The sequence below is a fragment of the Vipera berus genome, assembly GCF_964194415.1.
Source record: "Vipera berus genome assembly, chromosome: Z".
NCBI lineage: Eukaryota > Metazoa > Chordata > Lepidosauria > Squamata > Viperidae > Vipera > Vipera berus.
Genome location: NC_138205.1, coordinates 131,723,245 through 131,741,484, shown reverse-complemented (window position 1 = coordinate 131,741,484; position 18,240 = coordinate 131,723,245). Strand labels below are relative to the sequence as shown.

At 51.3% G+C, this 18,240-nt stretch overlaps 2 protein-coding genes and 1 long non-coding RNA gene across 3 annotated transcripts in view; 1 reads left to right on the top strand and 2 right to left on the bottom strand.

Annotated features, from left to right (window-relative positions):
* The window catches only part of LOC308678096, a 112,503-nt gene extending 107,520 nt beyond the window's left edge, over nucleotides 1-4,983 (top strand). The window contains exon 2 of the long non-coding RNA XR_014028597.1: nucleotides 4,905-4,983. This is a non-coding gene — a long non-coding RNA (uncharacterized lncRNA). The remainder of the gene's footprint in view (nucleotides 1-4,904) is intronic.
* SCAP (SREBF chaperone) overlaps nucleotides 1-11,363 on the bottom strand; it is a 54,107-nt gene extending 42,744 nt beyond the window's left edge. The window contains 1 exon segment of the mRNA XM_081344885.1: nucleotides 11,097-11,363. The gene's annotated coding sequence lies outside the window, so the exon portion shown is untranslated.
* Nucleotides 11,364-13,482: 2,119 nt separating this feature from the next.
* ELP6 (elongator acetyltransferase complex subunit 6) overlaps nucleotides 13,483-18,240 on the bottom strand; it is an 11,771-nt gene continuing 7,013 nt past the window's right edge. Inside the window, exons 5-7 of the mRNA XM_081344363.1 lie at nucleotides 17,813-18,008; nucleotides 16,804-16,950; nucleotides 13,483-15,632 (exon numbers count right to left, since the gene is read on the bottom strand). Coding sequence (XP_081200489.1) covers nucleotides 15,501-15,632; nucleotides 16,804-16,950; nucleotides 17,813-18,008 — 475 coding nt within the window. The 3' untranslated portion in view covers nucleotides 13,483-15,500. The remainder of the gene's footprint in view (nucleotides 15,633-16,803; nucleotides 16,951-17,812; nucleotides 18,009-18,240) is intronic.

Genomic DNA, 18,240 nt, shown 5'->3' with positions numbered 1-18,240 from the left:
TCCCTTCCAACTCCGTTATTCAATGATTCTGTAAGGAGCTCCTTCTTGAGCCTGGGGTTGGACTAGATGACCTCTGAGGTCCCTTCTAACTCTCTTATTCCACGATTCTGTCAGGGTCTACTGCTTGAGTCTGGGGTTGGACTAGATGACCTCCGAGGTCCCTTCTAACTCTCTTATTCCACGATTCTGTCAGGGTCTACTGCTTGAGTCTGGGGTTGGACTAGATGACCTCCGAGGTCCCTTCCAACTCTCTTATTCCACGATTCTGTCAGGGTCTACTCCTTGAGCCTGGGGTTGGACTAGATGACCTCCGAGGTCCCTTCCAACTCTGTCATTCTGTGATTCTGTAAGGGTCTCCTGCTTGAGTTCAGGGTTGGACTAGATGACCTCCGAGGTCCCTTCCAACTGCGTTATTCTATGATTCTGTCAGGGTCTCCTGCTTGAGCAGGGGGTTGGACCGGATGACCTCCAAGGAACCCATCCAGGCCAAGGATTCCATGATGACCCAACTCACATTGTGACGCAACTCTGCACGCGAAATGACATTTCTGAAGGACGGAGGGCCGGTCACAGCAAGGGAGGAAGGTCAAAAGACGCCACTATCTCGGGACGGACGTATTTGTGTTATCAGCACAGCCTTCAACCGCCTGGAGACGCGGGTTTGTCGCAAACGGCAACAAAAACACAGCCTTGGGAAACGGACAGAAGGACAAAGAAGAGAAGACGAAGGAGAAGAGGAATTCTGAACACGTTTGGAAGGGACCGCGGAGGCCATCTAGTCCAACCCCGTGCTCAGGCAGGAGACCCTGACAGAATCATGGAAGGACAGACTTGGAAGGGACCTCGGAGGCCATCTAGTCCAACCCCCCCTCCTGCTCAAGCAGGAGACCCTGACAGAATCGTAGAGTATCAGAGTTGGAAGGGACCTGGGAGGTCATCTAGTCCAACCCCCTTCTCTCTTTTTTTTAAAAAAAAACCTGTAAAAGCATATTTCAGCCTTTGGGCAATTTCCCCCCCCCCTGCTATTTCAGCATTTTTGAAATTGAATCTCGAAGAATTAAGTGGCAGTCCTTGATTTACGACAATGGACCCTAACGTTTCTGTCACAAAGGGAGACATTTGGGAAGTGAGTTTTGCTTTGATTTTCCAGCTTCCTGGCCGCCGACATTAAGTGAACCGCCGCGATTGTTAAATCAGTCGCCTGGTCATTAAGACCTCCACTGACTTTGCTCGTCCGGAGGTCACAAAATGGGGACTGCGTGACACACACACACACACACACAAACACACACACCCAGGGACACTGCGACCGTCATAACTACGAGTCGGCAGCCAAGCGTCCGACTTTCGATCCCGGCACCGCAAGGACGCTGTGATGGTCGCTAAGTGTGAAAAACTTAGTCCCTTTCTTTCCCTGCCATTGTAACTTGGAACGTTTCTCTTCTCTCTTGTACCCCCCTCCCCACTCCTCCGGATGCCATAAACCATGTTGCACTGAGGGTGTGCCAGCTTCGAGGAATGAGAGCCACACCTGCCGCCCTAGAGGCGAGTTTGCCCCCTTGGTTCAGGAAGGACGGGAAGAAGGAATTGGAGGGAGGAAGGAAGGAGGGGAAGAAGGGAGGCAGGAAGGGGAGGGGAAGGGAGGAAGGAGAGGAGAGGAAGGGAAGAAGGGAGTGAAGGAAAGAAGGAGAGGAGAGGAAGAAAGAAGAGGAAGAAGGGGAGTACATGAATAGGGAAGGCAGGGGAGGGGAAGGAGGGGGGGAAGAAAGGAGGGAGTGTGGAAGGAAGGAAGGAAGGAAAAAAGGAAGGAAGGAAGGAAGGAAAGAAGGAAGGAGAGGCAGAAGGGAGGGAGAGAAATGAGGGGAAGAAGGAAGGGAAGGAAGGAAGGAGAGGAAGAAAGAAGGGGAAGAAGGGAAAGGGAGTACACGATGGGGAAGGCAGGGGAAGGGGAGGGGAGGGAAAGGAGAAGAAGGGAAGGAAGGAAAGGAGGGGAAGAAGAGAGGGAGGAAGGGGAAGGGAGGGAGAGGAGGAGAAGAAGGAAGGAAGGGAAGGACAGGAAGAAAGAAGAGGAAGAAGGGGAGTATGTGAATGGGGAAGGCAGGGGAAGGGGAGGGAAAGGAGAAGAAGGGAAAGAAGGAAAGGAGGGGAAGAAGAGAGGGAGGGAGGGGAAGGGAGGGAGAGGAGGAGAAGAAGGAAGGGAAGGAAGGAAGGAGAGGAAGAAAGAAGGGGAAGAAGGGAAAGGGAGTACACGATGGGGAAGGCAGGGGAAGGGGAGGGGAGGGAAAGGAAAAGAAGGGAAGGAAGGAAAGGAGGGGAAGAAGAGAGGGAGGGAGGGGAAGGAAGGGAGAGGAGGAGAAGAAGGAAGGGAAGGAAGGAAGGAGAGGAAGAAAGAAGGGGAAGAAGGGAAAGGGAGTACACGATGGGGAAGGCAGGGGAGGGGAGGGAAAGGGGAAGAAGGGAAGGAAGGAAAGGAGGGGAAGAAGAGAGGGAGGGAGGGGAAGGGAGGGAGAGGAGGAGAAGAAGGAAGGGAAGGAAGGAAGGACAGGAAGAAAGAAGAGGAAGAAGGGGAGTATGTGAATGGGGAAGGCAGGGGAAGGAAAGGGAGGGAAAGGGGAAGAACGGAGGAAGAGGAGAAGGAAGCAAAGAGAGGAAAGAGGAGGGGATGAAGGGGAGAGAAGGAAGGAAGGGAGAAGGAAGAGAAAGAAGAGAAGGCAGGGGAACAGAGGGGAAGGGAGAGAGGGAGGAAAGATGCTAAGTGAACCGTCGTAAGTCGAAGACTAGTTCTACAGAGAGTCCTCAATTTACAAACCCTTCGCTTAACGACCATTCCCCCCCCCTTACGCCCGTCACTCTGTCCACTGGGTCAGCAACTGATTCGTCCTACTGACGGTCACAGGGTCACGGGGTGGGGTGGGGTGGGGTATTGATCCCGTGATTTCCCCTTCCGACCAGCAAAGTCAACCAGGGGGAAAGCCGCAAAATGTCACTCAATGTCACTTGCGGTCCTAAAGCGAGGACCGCCTGTGCGAGCGCATTCAAAACCCACTCGGGTTCTCCGCTGTTCTCAACTCGGCAGCTCCGCTTCTGGGTCACAGGTGGGAAATCAACCTTTCCAAGAATATCGCCAAGCTGACGCAACACACAACCCTGCTGATGACACGCCTCGGCAACGGTAAACAACACACAACGGACTTTTTAAATAAAAAAAAAAGAAGAAGGAAAAAAAATTTAAAAAGAAGGAGGGAACGCGGAGCTTCGGAAAAGAGAAGAAGGGGAAGAAAGGGGATTTGTCCGTCGATTTGCATAAAATTGGCACGAGATTTGCATAACGTCCGCAGGAGATGCCACCCATCCTTTTCGGAGATACGGGCGAGCGTGTAGCTTCTCCTTTCATTCCTCAAGGCCGAGGAAGTTCGTTATTGGCATGAATTGGCGAGGAAGGAAGGAAGGAAGGAAGGAAGGAAGGAAGGAAGGAAGGAAGGAAGGAAGGAAGGAAGGAAGGAGGGAGGGAGGGAGGGAGGGAGGGAAGGAAGGAAGGAAGGAAGGAAGGAAGGAAGGAAGGAAGGAAAGACAGGGAAGGGAGGGAGCGAGGAAGGTAGGGAAGTTAGGGAAGGAAGTTAGGGAAGAAGGAAGGAATGAAGGGAGGAAGGGAGGAAAGCGGAAGGAAGGAAGGGATGGAGGAAGGGAGCGAGAGAGGGAGGAAGGAAATACAGAGGAAAAAAGGGGAGGGAGGGAGGGAGGAAAGACAGGAAAGGAAGGAAGGAAAGAAGAGTAGGAGGCCGGAAGGAAGGAAGGAAGGAGCGATGAAAAGGGGATGGTGTGAAGGAAGGAAAGAAGAGGGAGGGAGGAAAGTCAAGGAAGAAAGGAAGGAAGGAAAGATGAAAAGGGATGGGAAGGAAGAGAAGGCGGGCGGGAGGGAGGAAAGACAGAAAGAAGGAGAGAAGGAAGGAAGGAAGGAAGGAAGGAAGGAAGGAAGGAAGGAAGGAAGGAAGGAAGGAAGGAGGGAGGGAGGGAGGGAAGGAAGGAAGGAAGGAAGAAGGGAGGGAGGGAGGGAGGGAGGGAGGGAAGGAAGGAAGGAAGGAAGGAAGGAAGGAAGGAAGGAAGGATGGAAGGAAGGAAGGACTCTGAGCTGGGTGGTTTCCTTGCAGACATTTCATGACCCAACTAGGGAACGTCATCAGGGAAGGAAGGAAGGAAGGAAGGAAGGAAGGAAGGAAGGAAGGAAGGAAGGAAGGAAGGAAAGAAGAGTAGGAGGCCGGAAGGAAGGAAGGAAGGAGCGATGAAAAGGGGATGGTGTGAAGGAAGGAAAGAAGAGGGAGGGAGGAAAGTCAAGGAAGAAAGGAAGGAAGGAAAGATGAAAAGGGATGGGAAGGAAGAGAAGGCGGGCGGGAGGGAGGAAAGACAGAAAGAAGGAGAGAAGGAAGAAAGGAAGGAAGGAAGGAAGGAGGGAGGGAGGGAAGGAAGGAAGGAAGGGAGGGAGGGAGGGAGGGAGGGAGGGAGGGAGGGAGGAAGGAAGGAAGGAAGGAAGGAAGGAAGGAAGGAAGGGACTGACTCTGAACTGGGCGGTTTTCCTTCCAGACGTCTCGTGACCCAACTAGGGAACATCATCAGGGAAGGAAGGAAGGAAGGAAGGAAGGAAGGAAGGAAGGAAGGAAGGAAGGAAGGAAGGAAGGAAGGAAGGAAGGAAGGAAGGAAGGACTGAACTGGGTGGTTTCCTTGCAGACATCTCGTGACCCAACTAGAGATGTTTAGGGCTAGGAGGAGAAGGAAGGAAGGAAGGAAGGAAGGAAGGAAGGAAGGAAGGAAGGAAGGAAGGAAGGAAGGAAGGAAGGGAGGGAGGGAGGGAGGGAGGGAGGGAGGGAGGGAGGGAGGGAGGGAGGGAGGGAGGACTCTGAGCTGGGTAGTTTTCCTTCCAGACGTCTCGTGACCCAACTAGGGAACGTCATCAGGGCTAGGAGGAGAAGAAAGGAAGGAAGGAAGGAAGGAAGGAAGGAAGGAAGGAAGGAAGGAAGGAAGGAAGGAAGGAAGGAAGGAAGGAAGGACTCTGAGCTGGGCGGTTTCCTTGCAGACGTCTCGTGACCCAACTAGGGAACGTCATCAGGGCTAGGAGGAGAAGAAAGGAAGGAAGGAAGGAAGGAAGGAAGGAAGGAAGGAAGGAAGGAAGGAAGGAAGGAAGGAAGGAAGGAAGGAAGGAAGGAGTCTGAGCTGGGCGGTTTCCTTGCAGACGTCTCGCGACCCAACTAGGGAACGTCATCAGAGCTATGAAGGAAGGAAGGAAGGAAGGAAGGAAGGAAGGAAGGAAGGAAGGAAGGACTCTGAGCTGGGCGGTTTCCTTGCAGACGTCTCGTGACCCAACTAGGGAATGTCATCAGTGCGAGGAGGAGGAGGAGGAGGAAGGAGAACAGGACTGTCTGTGCTGCCTCGGTGCTATCTGCGTGGGAGGATTCATGACCCAACTAGAGCACATCAATCAGTGCTGGGAAGGGGTGAGGAAGACGGGAGTTGCTACACACACTTTCAAACAGAAAGCAAAAGATTTACGCGCTCCCAACTCTTCTAACGGCTCTCGCACCCACGTTCAAAAGATTTCGCCCTAAGCACTTTAAACACGCAAAACCAACCAACCAACCACTCAGTAAATCCAAGCCTGACGCAAGAGGTCCGCTGTCATCTTAAAACTTGGGAATCGGGTTCGGATCCCGCTCCGTACGCCGACGATTAACCCACCCAACCGGCGGTTACGAAAGCCCTGTAGCAACGGCGGCGGCCTATAAATAGCACCTGACTCCCTTTGTTTGGACGCGAAACAGCGTGAGCTCGTGTTTCCTTTACTTATCATTTACTCGGAGTTCATTTTTACAACCGGAGGGGCGGTTAGCTATTAACGCACCCGGAGGTAAAAAAAAAAAAAAAGAAGACGACGTTTACAGGCTAAAAAAAGCGAGTGGAGATCGAACATTAAAAGTTCCATGCAGGATTCACACGGATGACTTCATATCTCTCTCTCTCTCTCTCTCTCTCTCTCTCTCTCTCTCTCTCTCTCTCTCTCTCTCTCCCTATCTCTCTATCTATCATCTATCTATCATCTATCTATCTCTCTATCTAATCTATCTCTCTCTCTCTATTTATCTATCTATTTATCTATCATCTATCTATCATCTATCTATCTATCTAATCTATCTATCTATATCTATCACCTATCTATCATCTATCTATCTATCTATCATCTATCTATTTATCTATCATCTATCTATCTATCTATCTATCATCTATCTATCTATCTATCTATCTATTTATCTATCATCTATCTATCTATTTATCATCTATCTATCTATCACCTATCTATCATCTATCTATCTATCTATCTATCTATCTATCTATCTATCTATCTATCTATCTATCATCTATCTATTTATCTATCATCTATCTATCTATCTATCTATCATCTATCTATCTATCTATATATTTATCTATCTATTTATCTATCATCTATCTATCTATCATCTATCTCTCTATCTCTCTATCTATCTCTCTATCATCTATCTATCTATCTATCTATCTAATCTATCTATCTATCTAATCTATCTATCTATCTATCTATCTATCTATCTATCATCTATCATCTATCATCTATCTATCTATCTATCTATCTATCATCTATCTATCTATCTATCTATCTATCTATCTATCATCTATCTATCTATCTATCTATCTATCATCTATCTATCTATCTATCTATCTATCTATCTATATCTATCATCTATCTATCATCTATCTATCTATCTATCTATCTATCTATCTATCTATCTATCTATCTATCATCTATCTATCATCTATCTATCTATCATCCATCTATCTATCTATCTATCTATCTATCTATCTATCTATCTATCTATCATCTATCTCTCTATCTCTCTATCTATCTCTCTATCATCTATCTATCTATCTATCTATCTATCTATCTATCTATCTATCTATCTATCTATCTATCTATCTATCTATCTATCTAATATTCTCCCCGGAAGAGTTATAGCAACTCTGAATTGAACAGCTTCGGGAAAGATTATATAGGCCAAGCTCAATTTACGAGGGTTCATGTAGCGACCATTCAAAGTCACGACGGGATTGAAATAAGGTGACTCGCGACCCTTTTTCCACCCGTACGACCGGTGTCCTCAATTTACGAGGGTTCATTTAGCGCCCGTTCAGTCACGACGGGATTGAAATAAGGTGACTGGCGACCCTTTTCCCACCCGTACAACCGGTGTCCTCAATTTACGACAGTTCATTTAGCGACCGTTCAGTCACGACGGGATTGAAATAAGGTGACTCGCAACCCTTTTCCCACCCGTACGACCGGTGTCTTCAATTTACGAGGGTTCATTTAGCGACTGTTCAGTCACGACGGGATAGAAATAAGGTGACTCACGACCCTTTTCCCACCCGTACGACCGGTGTCCCCAATTTACGAGGGTTCATTTAGCGACCGTTCAACGTTACGACCGGATTGAAATAAGGTGACTCGTGACCCTTTTTCCACCCGTACGACCAATGTCCCCAATTTACGAGGGTTCATTTAGCGACCTTTCAGTCATGACGGGATTGAAATAAGGTGACTCGCGACCCTTTTTCCACACTTACGACCGGTGTCCTCAATTAGTGATGATATTAGTCTCTCTCTCTCTCTTTCTCTCTCTCTCTGTATATCTGTACACACAAACACACACAAATACACATATTCATATACATATGTATACCGGTATATATAAATATAAATAATATAAATAAATACATAAATATATGTAATTTTTTTGGATTTGTCCCGTGTTTGGGCCTAGCAAGGTATTCTAAAATACTTAACAAACACTTTATTTATATATATATATGTATATATTAACTGTGACATTAATTATATCTATTATATATTAATTATATCATACCATAGCATATTATTAGTGTCTGTGTATATATGCACACACACACACACACGTTATATTACGGTAATTACATTATATATTGTCATGTATTATATATTATATTATACTATACTATGTTTTATTATATATGTGTCTGTGTGTGTCTCTGTGTGTGTGTGTATAGGTAGGTAGGTAGGTAGGTAGGTAGATAGATATACATACATACAGACACAAATATATATACACACCCGTTTATATCAGTATATGTAAGTATAGACAGATACACTCTCACACACACACATACATACACACACACATTAATTATATTACATTATATATTGTTATATATTATATATTATATTATACTATACTATATTTTATTATATATGTGTCTGTGTGTGTCTCTGTGTGTGTGTGTATAGGTAGGTAGGTAGGTAGGTAGGTAGATATAGATATATAGATACATACAGATATACATACAGACACAAATATATATACACACCCATTTATACCAGTATGTGTATAGACAGATACACTCACACTCACACACACACACATATGCATATACACACACACATACACACACACATTATATTAATTACATTACATATTATGTATAGTTATGTATTATATTATACTATACTATATTTTATTATATATGTGTCTTTGTGTGTGTGTGTGTGTGTGTGTAGGTAGGTAGGTACATAGACAGACATATATAGATGTATACATACAGACAGACACAAGTATATATACACACAAATTTATACCAGTATATGTAAATATAGACAGACACACACTCACACTCACTCACACACACACAAACACACACACACACACCCCTGCGAGGCAAAGCCGTGGGAGAGAGCCGGTGAGTTTGCCAAGGAGGAAAAGCAGGCAACGTGTGTGAGGGGGGGAAAAAAAACCGGAACGCCGGCCAGGCCCTCGACACACGCTTGCACAACCGAAAGCCTGTTCAGGTCACCGCAAGCGCCTGGTGTCACAACCGCACACTCGACACGCCGCAAGTTGTTGTAAGGTGACTCAGCCCCGTCGGAAAAGAGAGAAAGCGTTGAGCCACCTTGGAAAAATCCAGGCGAAAAGTCGCCCGGAATGATTGTGTTTTTTTTTCCCCTTCGGACAACCGGATTTCAAAAAACGACACCGACAAAAATCCCGTTTTGTGTTGTAGTTTTTTTGTGTGTGTCTTTTTTTTCCCCTCTCCACTCCGAAACCCATCTTCCCAAGCAGTCCTCGACTTTACGACCAGCACGGAGACCGACGTTTTGAGTTTTAGGTACGGGGCGGGAGGAGGGGGTGGAGCGTGAGTCACGGCTTGGACTCCAAGTCCCATCTCCCTCCCGGCCAGGAAGGCTGATCGATGGGCTGGGGAGGATGGGGCCTGCTGTACCAGGTAGGGTTCCCCCCTCTCGACACAACCAGTTCAAGCGATGGGGGTGATGGGAGACGTAGTGCGACGTAAGCGGGGGAAGGGGCTGGACTACCACTCCCGTCTCTCCCCTGCCGGTTAGAGCAACGGGGACGATGGGAGATGTAGTAGAAGACAAGTGGCGGGAGGGGTTGGACTACAAGTCCCGTCTCCCCCAGCCAGTTAAGAGCACGAGGGACGATGGGAGATGTAATCCAACCTGGGGGGAGGGTTTGGACTGCAACTCCCATCATCCCCCAGTCAGAGACACGGGGATAATGGGAGATGTATTCCAGCATAGGTGGGTGGTTGGACTACAACTCCCATCTCTCCCAGCCAGTTAGAGCAACGGTGATAATGGGAGATGTAGTCCCACATAAGTAGGGAGAAAGGGGTTAGACTACAACTCCCATCTCCCCTAGTCATTTACAGCAATGGGGGATAATGGGAGATGCATTCCGAGATAAGTGTGTGTGGGGGGAGCGGTTGGACTACAACTCCCATCTCCCCCCCAGGCTGGAAGCCTGGAAGCAGCGGCTGGGGATGATGGGGCCTGCTGAACAAGGCAAGATTCCCATGCCCTGTCCCCCCAGCCAGGGTGATGGGAGATGTAGTGCGGCATAAGTGGGAGAAGGGCTCGGACTACAACTCCCATCTCCCGCCAGCCAGTGAAAGCAACAGGGACGATAGGAAAGGTATGCTAAGGCTGGGGTAGCTTGGACTACAAGTCCCATCTCCCTTCAGCCAGGAAGATTAGAGGAGCTGTTGCCCAGCTGGCCTACAAGCAGTGGCTGGGGATAATGGGACCTGCAGTACATGAGACTTCCCACGCCTTCTCCCCAAGCCAGGCAAAGAGACGGGGAGGATGGGAGATGTGTTCCAAGGGGGGGGGTTTGGAAGGATTGGACTACAACTCCCATCCCCCCAGCCAGGAAGAGCATGAGGGGAGATGTTATCCAGCCGGCCTGCAAGCAGTGGCTGGGGATGATGGGCCCTGCAGTAGGTCACTACCGACACCGTACAACCGCCACCTTTCCCCCAGAAGCGAGACAAGCATGGGGTATGTAGTCCAAAGCACGGGTGATTGGACTACAACTCCCATCTCCCCACCGCCAAGGAGGCTACTATCCACGCTGGCCGGGGCAGGATGGGAAATGTGGTCCAGGCCTGCGGCAGAGGGGCAGCGGGGGGACGATGGGCTTTGCAGTCCTACAAGGCCCGCTGGGGATGGTGGGATCCACAGTTAAAACCCCGGGAGATGGGCTGTGTAATCCTACCCAACTGCAGGGCGCCGCTGGGGGGTGATGGGATCCACGGCTACAGGCCCACCAAGCCGGGGAGATGGGCTTTGTAGTCCTACACCTGTAAGACGTCTCCCCGCTGGGGGTGATGGCATCCACATGGCTACAGTCCTGGGAGATGGGTTTTGTAGTCTTGCCCACCCAAGAAGGCTCCACTGGGGATGATAGGATCCGCAGTTTAAACCCCGGGAGATGGGCTGTGTAATCCAACTCAACTGCCAAGGTGTTGCTGGGGGACGATGGGATCCGCAGCTACAGTCCCGCCAAGCTGGGGAGATGGGCTTTGTAGTCCTACACCTGTAAGACGTCTCCCCGCTGGGGGTGATGGGATCTACAGCTACAGCCCCTGGAGATGGGCTTTGTAGTCTTACCCACCCGAGAAGGCGCCGCCGGGGACGATGGGATCCGCAATTCAAAACCCCGAGAGATGGGCTGTGCGGTCCTACCCACCTGCAGGGCGCCGCTGGGGGCGATGGGATCCGCAGCCACCGGCCCGCCCAGCGGGGAGCGATGGGCTTTGTAGTCCTGCACCTGCCAGGCCCCTCCCGGCTGAGTGGGGGGGTGACGGGACCGCGAGATGGGCTGGCTGGTCTTGACCCGCCGGGGAGGATGGGATCGGCAGTCGGAGGCCCGGGAGATGGACTCTGTAGTCCGACCCACCCGGAGAGCGGCCGGCGGAAGAGAACGGAAGACGCGCCACCCGCGCCTCCAGGCCCGGCCCGGCTTCCGTAGGCGCGGCCACGCCCCCGAGCCGGAGCACGCATGCGCTGGGGAACCCGCCCCTCCCGCTCTTCGGGAAGCCCCGCCTTTCCCCCCTCCGCGCTGAGAAGGGCCGAGGGCGCCTTCCGTTCTCCCCCGGGTCCTAGCGCTGGGTCGCTGCGCAGATCCGCTCACCAGGAAGGAAGGAAGGAAAGAAGGAAGGAAGGGAGGGAGGGAGGGAGGAAGGAAGGAAAGGAGGAGGAAGGGAGGGAGGGAGGGGAGGGAGGAAAGACAGAAGGAAAGAAGAGAAGCGAGGGAGGGGAGGGAGGAAAGACGGGGAAGAAAGGAGGAAGGAAGGAAGGAAAGAAGAGGGAGGGAGGGAGGAAAGAGGAAGGAAGGAGGAAGGAAGGAGGAAGGAAGGAAGGAAAGAAGAGGGAGGAAAGAGGAAGGAAGGAGGAAGGAAGGAAGGAAAGAAGAGGGAGGGAGGGAGGAAAGAGGAAGCAAGGAGGAAGGAAGGAAAGACGGGGAAGGAAGGAGGAAGGAAGGAAGGAAAGAAGAGGGAGGGAGGGAGGAAAGAGGAAGGAAGGAGGAAGGAAGGAAAGACGGGGAAGGAGGAAGGAAGGAAGGAAAGAAGAGGGAGGGAGGGAGGAAAGAGGAAGGAAGGAGGAAGGAAGGAGGAAGGAAGGAAAGAAGAGGGAGGGAGGGAGGAAAGAGGAAGGAAGGAGGAAGGAAGGAAGGAAAGAAGAGGGAGGGAGGGAGGAAAGAGGAAGGAAGGAGGAAGGAAGGAAGGAAAGAAGAGGGAGGGAGGGAGGAAAGAGGAAGCAAGGAGGAAGGAAGGAGGAAGGAAGGAAGGAAAGAAGAGGGAGGGAGGGAGGAAAGAGGAAGGAAGGAGGAAGGAAGGAAAGACGGGGAAGGAGGAAGGAAGGAAGGAAGGAAAGAAGAGGGAGGGAGGGAGGAAAGAGGAAGGAAGGAGGAAGGAAGGAAAGACGGGGAAGGAAGGAAAGAAAAGGGGAGGGAGGAAAGAGGAAGGAAGGAGGAAGGAGGAAGGAAGGAAGGAAAGAAGAGGGAGGGAGGAAAGAGGAAGGAAGGAGGAAGGAAGGAAAGACGGGGAATGAAGGAGGAAGGAAGGAAGGAAAGAAGAGGGAGGGAGGGAGGAAAGAGGAAGGAAGGAAGAAGGAAGGAAAGACGGGGAAGGAAGGAGGAAGGAAGGAAAGAAAGAAGAGGGAGGGAGGGAGGAAAGAGGAAGGAAGGAGGAAGGAAGGGAAGATGGTAGGAAGGAAGAGAAGGGAGGGAGGGAGGAAAAACAGAGAAGGAAGGAAAGAAAAAAAGCCAGGGAGGGAGGAACGAGGAAGGAAGGAAGACAGGGAAGGAAGGAAGGAAGGAAGGAAGGAAGGAAGGAAGGAAGGAAGGAAGAGAGAAGGAAGGAAAGAAGCACCAGAGGGAGGAAAGAGGAGGGAAGGAAGGAAGGAAAAGTGAGGGAGGGGAGGGAGAAAAGAGAAAGGAAGGGAGGAAGGAAGGAAAGACAGAGAAGGAAGGAAAGAAGTGAGGGAGGGGAGGAAAGACAGGAAGGAAGGGACAAAGGAGGAAGAAAGGGAGGGAGGGAGGGAGGAAATGCAGAGGATCCAAGGGAAGAAGAAAAAGAGGGAGGAAAGACGGAGGGAGGGAAGGAAGGAAGGAAAGAAAGAGGGAGGGAGGGAGGAAAAATGGAAGGGAGGAAAGGAAGGAAGGCGAGACGAAAGGGGGATGGTGGGAAGGAAGGAAGGAAGGAAGGAAGATGACAAGGGATGGGAAGGAACGAAAAACAGGGAAGATGGAAAGAAGGAAGGAACGAAGGGAAGAGAAGGGAAGGAGGGAAGCAGGAATTGAATCCAGCAGCAGGAATTGAAAGGATTCGAACCCAGGATCCCGGCAGGAGAGACGGGATCCGGTTGGCAGCCGGTCCCAGGCCTCTTCCAGGGTCTTTTTTTGTTTTAGGGCTGTCTTTGTGTGTGTGTGTGTGTGTGTGTGTGTGTGTGTGTGTGTGTGTGTGCTTTAACTTGGCTCCCTGACCCCCTTCCCCCCCTCCTCGCAAACTCTCTTCAGATCCCGGATCGCCAGTCCCGGATTCCCCCAGCCCACCTCTCCAGAGACCCAAGATCCCGAAAGCCAGAGTGGATCCCGGGTTGTGCGAAGGGATCTATTTCACAGGCCAAGCAGCCTCGGCTTTGGAATCAGGCCTTTCTTTCTTTCTTTCTCTTTCTTTCTTTTTCTTTCCTTCCTTCCTTCCTTCCTTCCTTCCTTCCTTCCTTCCTTCCTTATTATTTTATTTTATTATATTATATTTTATTATTTTATTTTATTTTATTTTATTATTTTATTTTATTTTATTATTTTATTTACCGTATTTTCCAGCATATAAGACGACCCAGCGTATAAGACGACCCCTGACTTTTGAGAAGATTTTCAAGTTTTTTCGTCTTATACGCCGGAAAATACTTACATGCCAGTTGCCAAGTGTCCGACACAAGCCCGATTCAGATTCAGCCCCATCTGATGCAAATGGTGCAAAGCCACGCGCTCTTCCAGGCCAGACTCTGCAAACAGCACGCCAGAAGCCGCAACCACCGCGGGAACTCTGAGTCCCCGCCTTTCGGCAGCCGGCACGGCCAAGCGCGATTCGGCTTTGAGATAGCATTTGCAGACGGAGCAGCCGCCGCGTCTGGAGCCAAGCCCCGCCCAGGAGACGGTTGGCCAGGCGGGCTCGGAAGACGCGCTAGAGAGCCGGGCTTGGGGCGGCCATGCCGAGCCTGGCTGGCGAGGGCCGCTGCATGGTCTGCGGGAAAGAGGGGCGCCAAGTACCGCTGTTCCGCACTCCATGACCAGGCAAGCGATTCTTCCGGTCGGCACGGGTCAGGCAGTGCCTCGGCAGGAGCAAAGGTGCTCCCTTCCTACTGTCTGTCGCGGCCTACGGGCGCGACATTCAGCGGGGCCCCTCTTCGCAGCACGCCGGACGGGCCTCACCCGTCTCCCCATGGACGCGCCTCCCTCGCTACGGGAGCCACCCCCGCCATCCCTGCACGCCACAGACGCAGGCCCACCTCGACTCGTCGTGAGCCTGCCTTCCGCGCGTCGGCTGCTTCTTCCGACCGTCTGACGCCGCGTCCGTCCCTCCAGCGATCGCCGGCCTGGCTCGGAGGCAGGAGAGGCTCGCGAAGAGGAGGGTTCTTCCTCCCGTCTGAACCCTGGTGGCGACGGCGACAGCGGCGGCTCAGCTCCAAGCCGTTCCGTCCCCTCCCCCGATCCGATGAGTGATTGACACACCGACGCCCGGCAGCTGGCCAGCCCGCGCGCGCGCGCAGGACAACTCTGCCGGGTCTTGCCCGGTGCCAGCGGGCTCCGCGGCGTCCTTGACCGGGACCGGACCCATCCGGGCTGCAGTGCCTAGACGCGGTGTGGGCTGGGAAGTTTGGCGGCGACATGCTGGCTGGGAGGCGGCTTCGGAGCGCGTTGCCGGGGACTGCAGATCAGAGAGGTGAATAGTCTTTTCCGGCGTATAAGACGACCCGGACGTATAAGACGACCCCCAACTTTTGAGACGATTTTCATGGGTTAAAAAGTCGTCTTATACGCCGGAAAATACGGTATTATTTTATTTTATTTGATTTATTTTTAAAAAATAGTTTATTAGAAATTTTTTTAACACAACATAAATCATTTTAATCATTCGGAAAAGAGAATGTTGGTCTGGGTAACATTTATACGACGGTCCTTAACGGTTAATTTCCACGATCTCTATGCCACGTGTTAAATTTCACTTGATTTTTCCCCTTTTCCCAACGGATCTTCCTTGGCAAAAGATTAGATCAAGATCCTTCTCTTGATTTGGATCAACAGCAATTAAGTATGTAGTTTTTCCCAATAATCCTATTTGTCGTTTTAGCTGCCTTATCGTCAATTGTCTTAAATTGGCCTCCTTTATTGACTCACCGTCGTCTCTTTCCATCTTTCAAATCCGGCCGGGAATGAGCCGGATCCCACATCGGTAAGCCCCAACCCCCCGTCCCTAACCGTAATCCCGCGGAACCGGATCAAAATCAGATCTGCTGGGGATCGCAGAACCAGATTCCTCCTGGATCCCATCTGGCGTCTTCACACACACACACACACACACAGACGTCACAGCACGGCGGGCGACATCCCTCGGGCGAAAAAGGCGACGTTCCGATCCAGGATCTTATACTGGTAAAGCCGCCGGCGCAGGTCCTCGGCGCCGCCGGATTGCCGGGAATCCTTTTCCAGGATGGTCAGCTGCGGCAAGGAGAGAGAGAGAGAGAGAGATCCTGTTGAGTTCGAGATCCTCGGAGAGACGGAAGGAGGGAGGGGAAAATAAGAGATGGAAGGAACGAAAAAGAGAAGAAGGAAGGGAGGGAGGGAGGGAAGGAAGGAAGGAAGCAAATACGACGAAGGAAGGAAGTGAAGGTAGGACCTGGATAGAAGGGAGGAAGAAAGGAAAGACAGGGAAGCAAGGAAGGAAGCGCTGGGAAGAAAGGAAGGAAGGAAGGAAGGAAGGAAGGAAGGAAGGAAGGAAGGAAGGAAGGAAGGAAATACAAGGATGGAAGGGAGGAAGGAATAAGGGACTGGGAAGGAAGGAAGGAAGGAAGGAAGGAAGGAAGGAAGGAAACACAGGGAAAGAAGGGAGGGAGGGAGGGAGGAAGGGAGGAAAGAAAGGAAGGAAGATAACAAGGGAGGAAGGAAGGAAGGAAGGAATAAGGGACCGGAAACGAAGGAAGGAAGGAAAGACAGGGAAGGAAGGGAGGGAGGGAGGAAGTTAGGGAAGGAGGGAAGAAGGAAGGGAGGGAGGAAGGAAGGAAAGAAGGAAGGAAGGAAACAGGGAAAGAAGGGAGGGAGGGAGGAAGTTAGGGAAGAAGGAAGGGATGGAGGGAGGAAGGGAGGAAAGAAAGGAAGAGAACGAGGGAGGAAGGAAAGAAGGAAGGAAGGAAGGAATAAGGGACCGAAAAGGAAGGAAGGAAGGAAAGACAGGGAAGGGAGGGAGCGAGGAAGGAAGTTAGGGAAGGAGAGAAGAAGGAAGGAATGAAGGGAGGGAGGGAGGAAAGTGGAAGGGATGGAGGAAGGGAGCGAGGGAGGGAGGAAGGAAATACAGAGGAAAAAAGGGAAGAGGAGGGAGGGAGGGAGGAAAGACAGGAAAGGAAGGAAGGAAAGAAGAGTAGGAGGCCGGAAGAAAGGAAGGAAGGAAGGAAGGAAGGAAGGAAGGAAGGAAGGAGCGATGAAAAGGGGATGGTGGGAAGGAAGGAAAGAAGAGGGAGGGAGGAAAGTCAAGGAAGAAAGGAAGGAAGGAAGGAAGGAAAGCTGAAAAGGGATGGGAAGGAAGAGAAGGCGGGAGGGAGGAAAGACAGAAAGAAGGAGAGAAGGAAGGAAGGAAGGAAGGAAGGAAGGAAGGAAGGAAGGAAGGAAGGATCACCTGGCCGTGGACCTCCTGGCAGGGGCCCGTGGGCAGACCTTCGGCCCAGAGGAGGCAGGTGGTGTGATGGCGAAGGGCCTTCACCAACGTCTCGTTCTCGTCGTCCTCCGAATCTTCCCGGCTCTGCACCGCGAAAACCAGGTTCCCCTAAAAAAAAAAAAAAAAGCCCACAAACCACAATTCCTTCTTTCATTCCCCTTTCCGCAATACAGGTTCGTCCTCGGACGTACGACCGCCCTCCCCCGGAGCCCCAAACGGCCACCGCAAAGCGAGACCGACCGTCAAGTCAGCTTTCGACCCCCGTCAGACAACCTTTCGGGCCACCGTGGGTAAGGGAATCCCTGCGGCGGTTCGCCGAACGACCCGGTCGTTAAGCGAATCTCGGTCTCCCTGTCGACTCGGCTTGAGCGTCATCGATCCGAGTCGGTTTGCCGAGCCTCTGGATTTTGATCACGGGGCCCCGGGACGCCGCAACCACCGTAAATACGAGTCGGTTCCCACGTGTCGGAATTTTGGTCACGTGATCCCGGGACGCTGTGACCCGCTTAGTTCCCAAGCGTCTGAATGTTGATCGTGTGATTCCAGGACGCTGCGACCGTCGTAAATAGGAACCAGTTGCCGAGCGATTGAATTTTGATCACACGACCACGGTTGTAACTGTGAACAACAGTCCACGACGGAGCCCAACATTTCTGGAGTTTTGCCCCATTTAACAACCTTCCTTGCCACCGTTCCTGAGTGAATCATTGCGGTTGTTAAATTAGTCAGACCGTCGTTAAGTGAATCTGGCCTTCGCTCGTCAGGAGGTCGCCAAAATGGGGATCGCGTGAACTTGGGACACGGCGACCATCATCAATACAAGTCAGTCTGCCAAGCACTGTGAATTTCGATCACATGACCCCCGGGGAGGCAACAACAGTTGTATGTGTGGAAAAAAATGATCGTCAGTCCCTTTTGTCCAACTGCCGTTGTAACGAAACGAACCGCCGCAACTGGGGTCGAGAGTTACCTTCAATTCGGCGTTCACGGTCACCCGGCAATAATGGACGAAGTTCAGAAGGTCCACCAGTCGCACTCCGAGACTCAAGAGGACGCCGAGATCATCCACGATCAGAACGGGGAACTTCCACCGATGTACACCAGCTGGAGGATTCATGGATGTCCGGACAAAGTCGTAAAGACCTTTCAGATCCGAGCCATCTCCGCTGCAAACAAGAGATGGAGAGTTGACATCGACGATGGGAAACAGCCCGAGTCTGAGTCGTCAACGTATCCGTCTCACAATGCCCCGTTTAGTGACCACTCAAAGTCAAAACGGCACGAATAGAAGTCATTTGTGGTCATATTTATCTGTACGGCCGTCGCCGCGACGCCGCGGTCACCAAGTCGAAATTCAAAGGCATGGCAACTGATTCGTATTTACGATAGTCGCGGTGT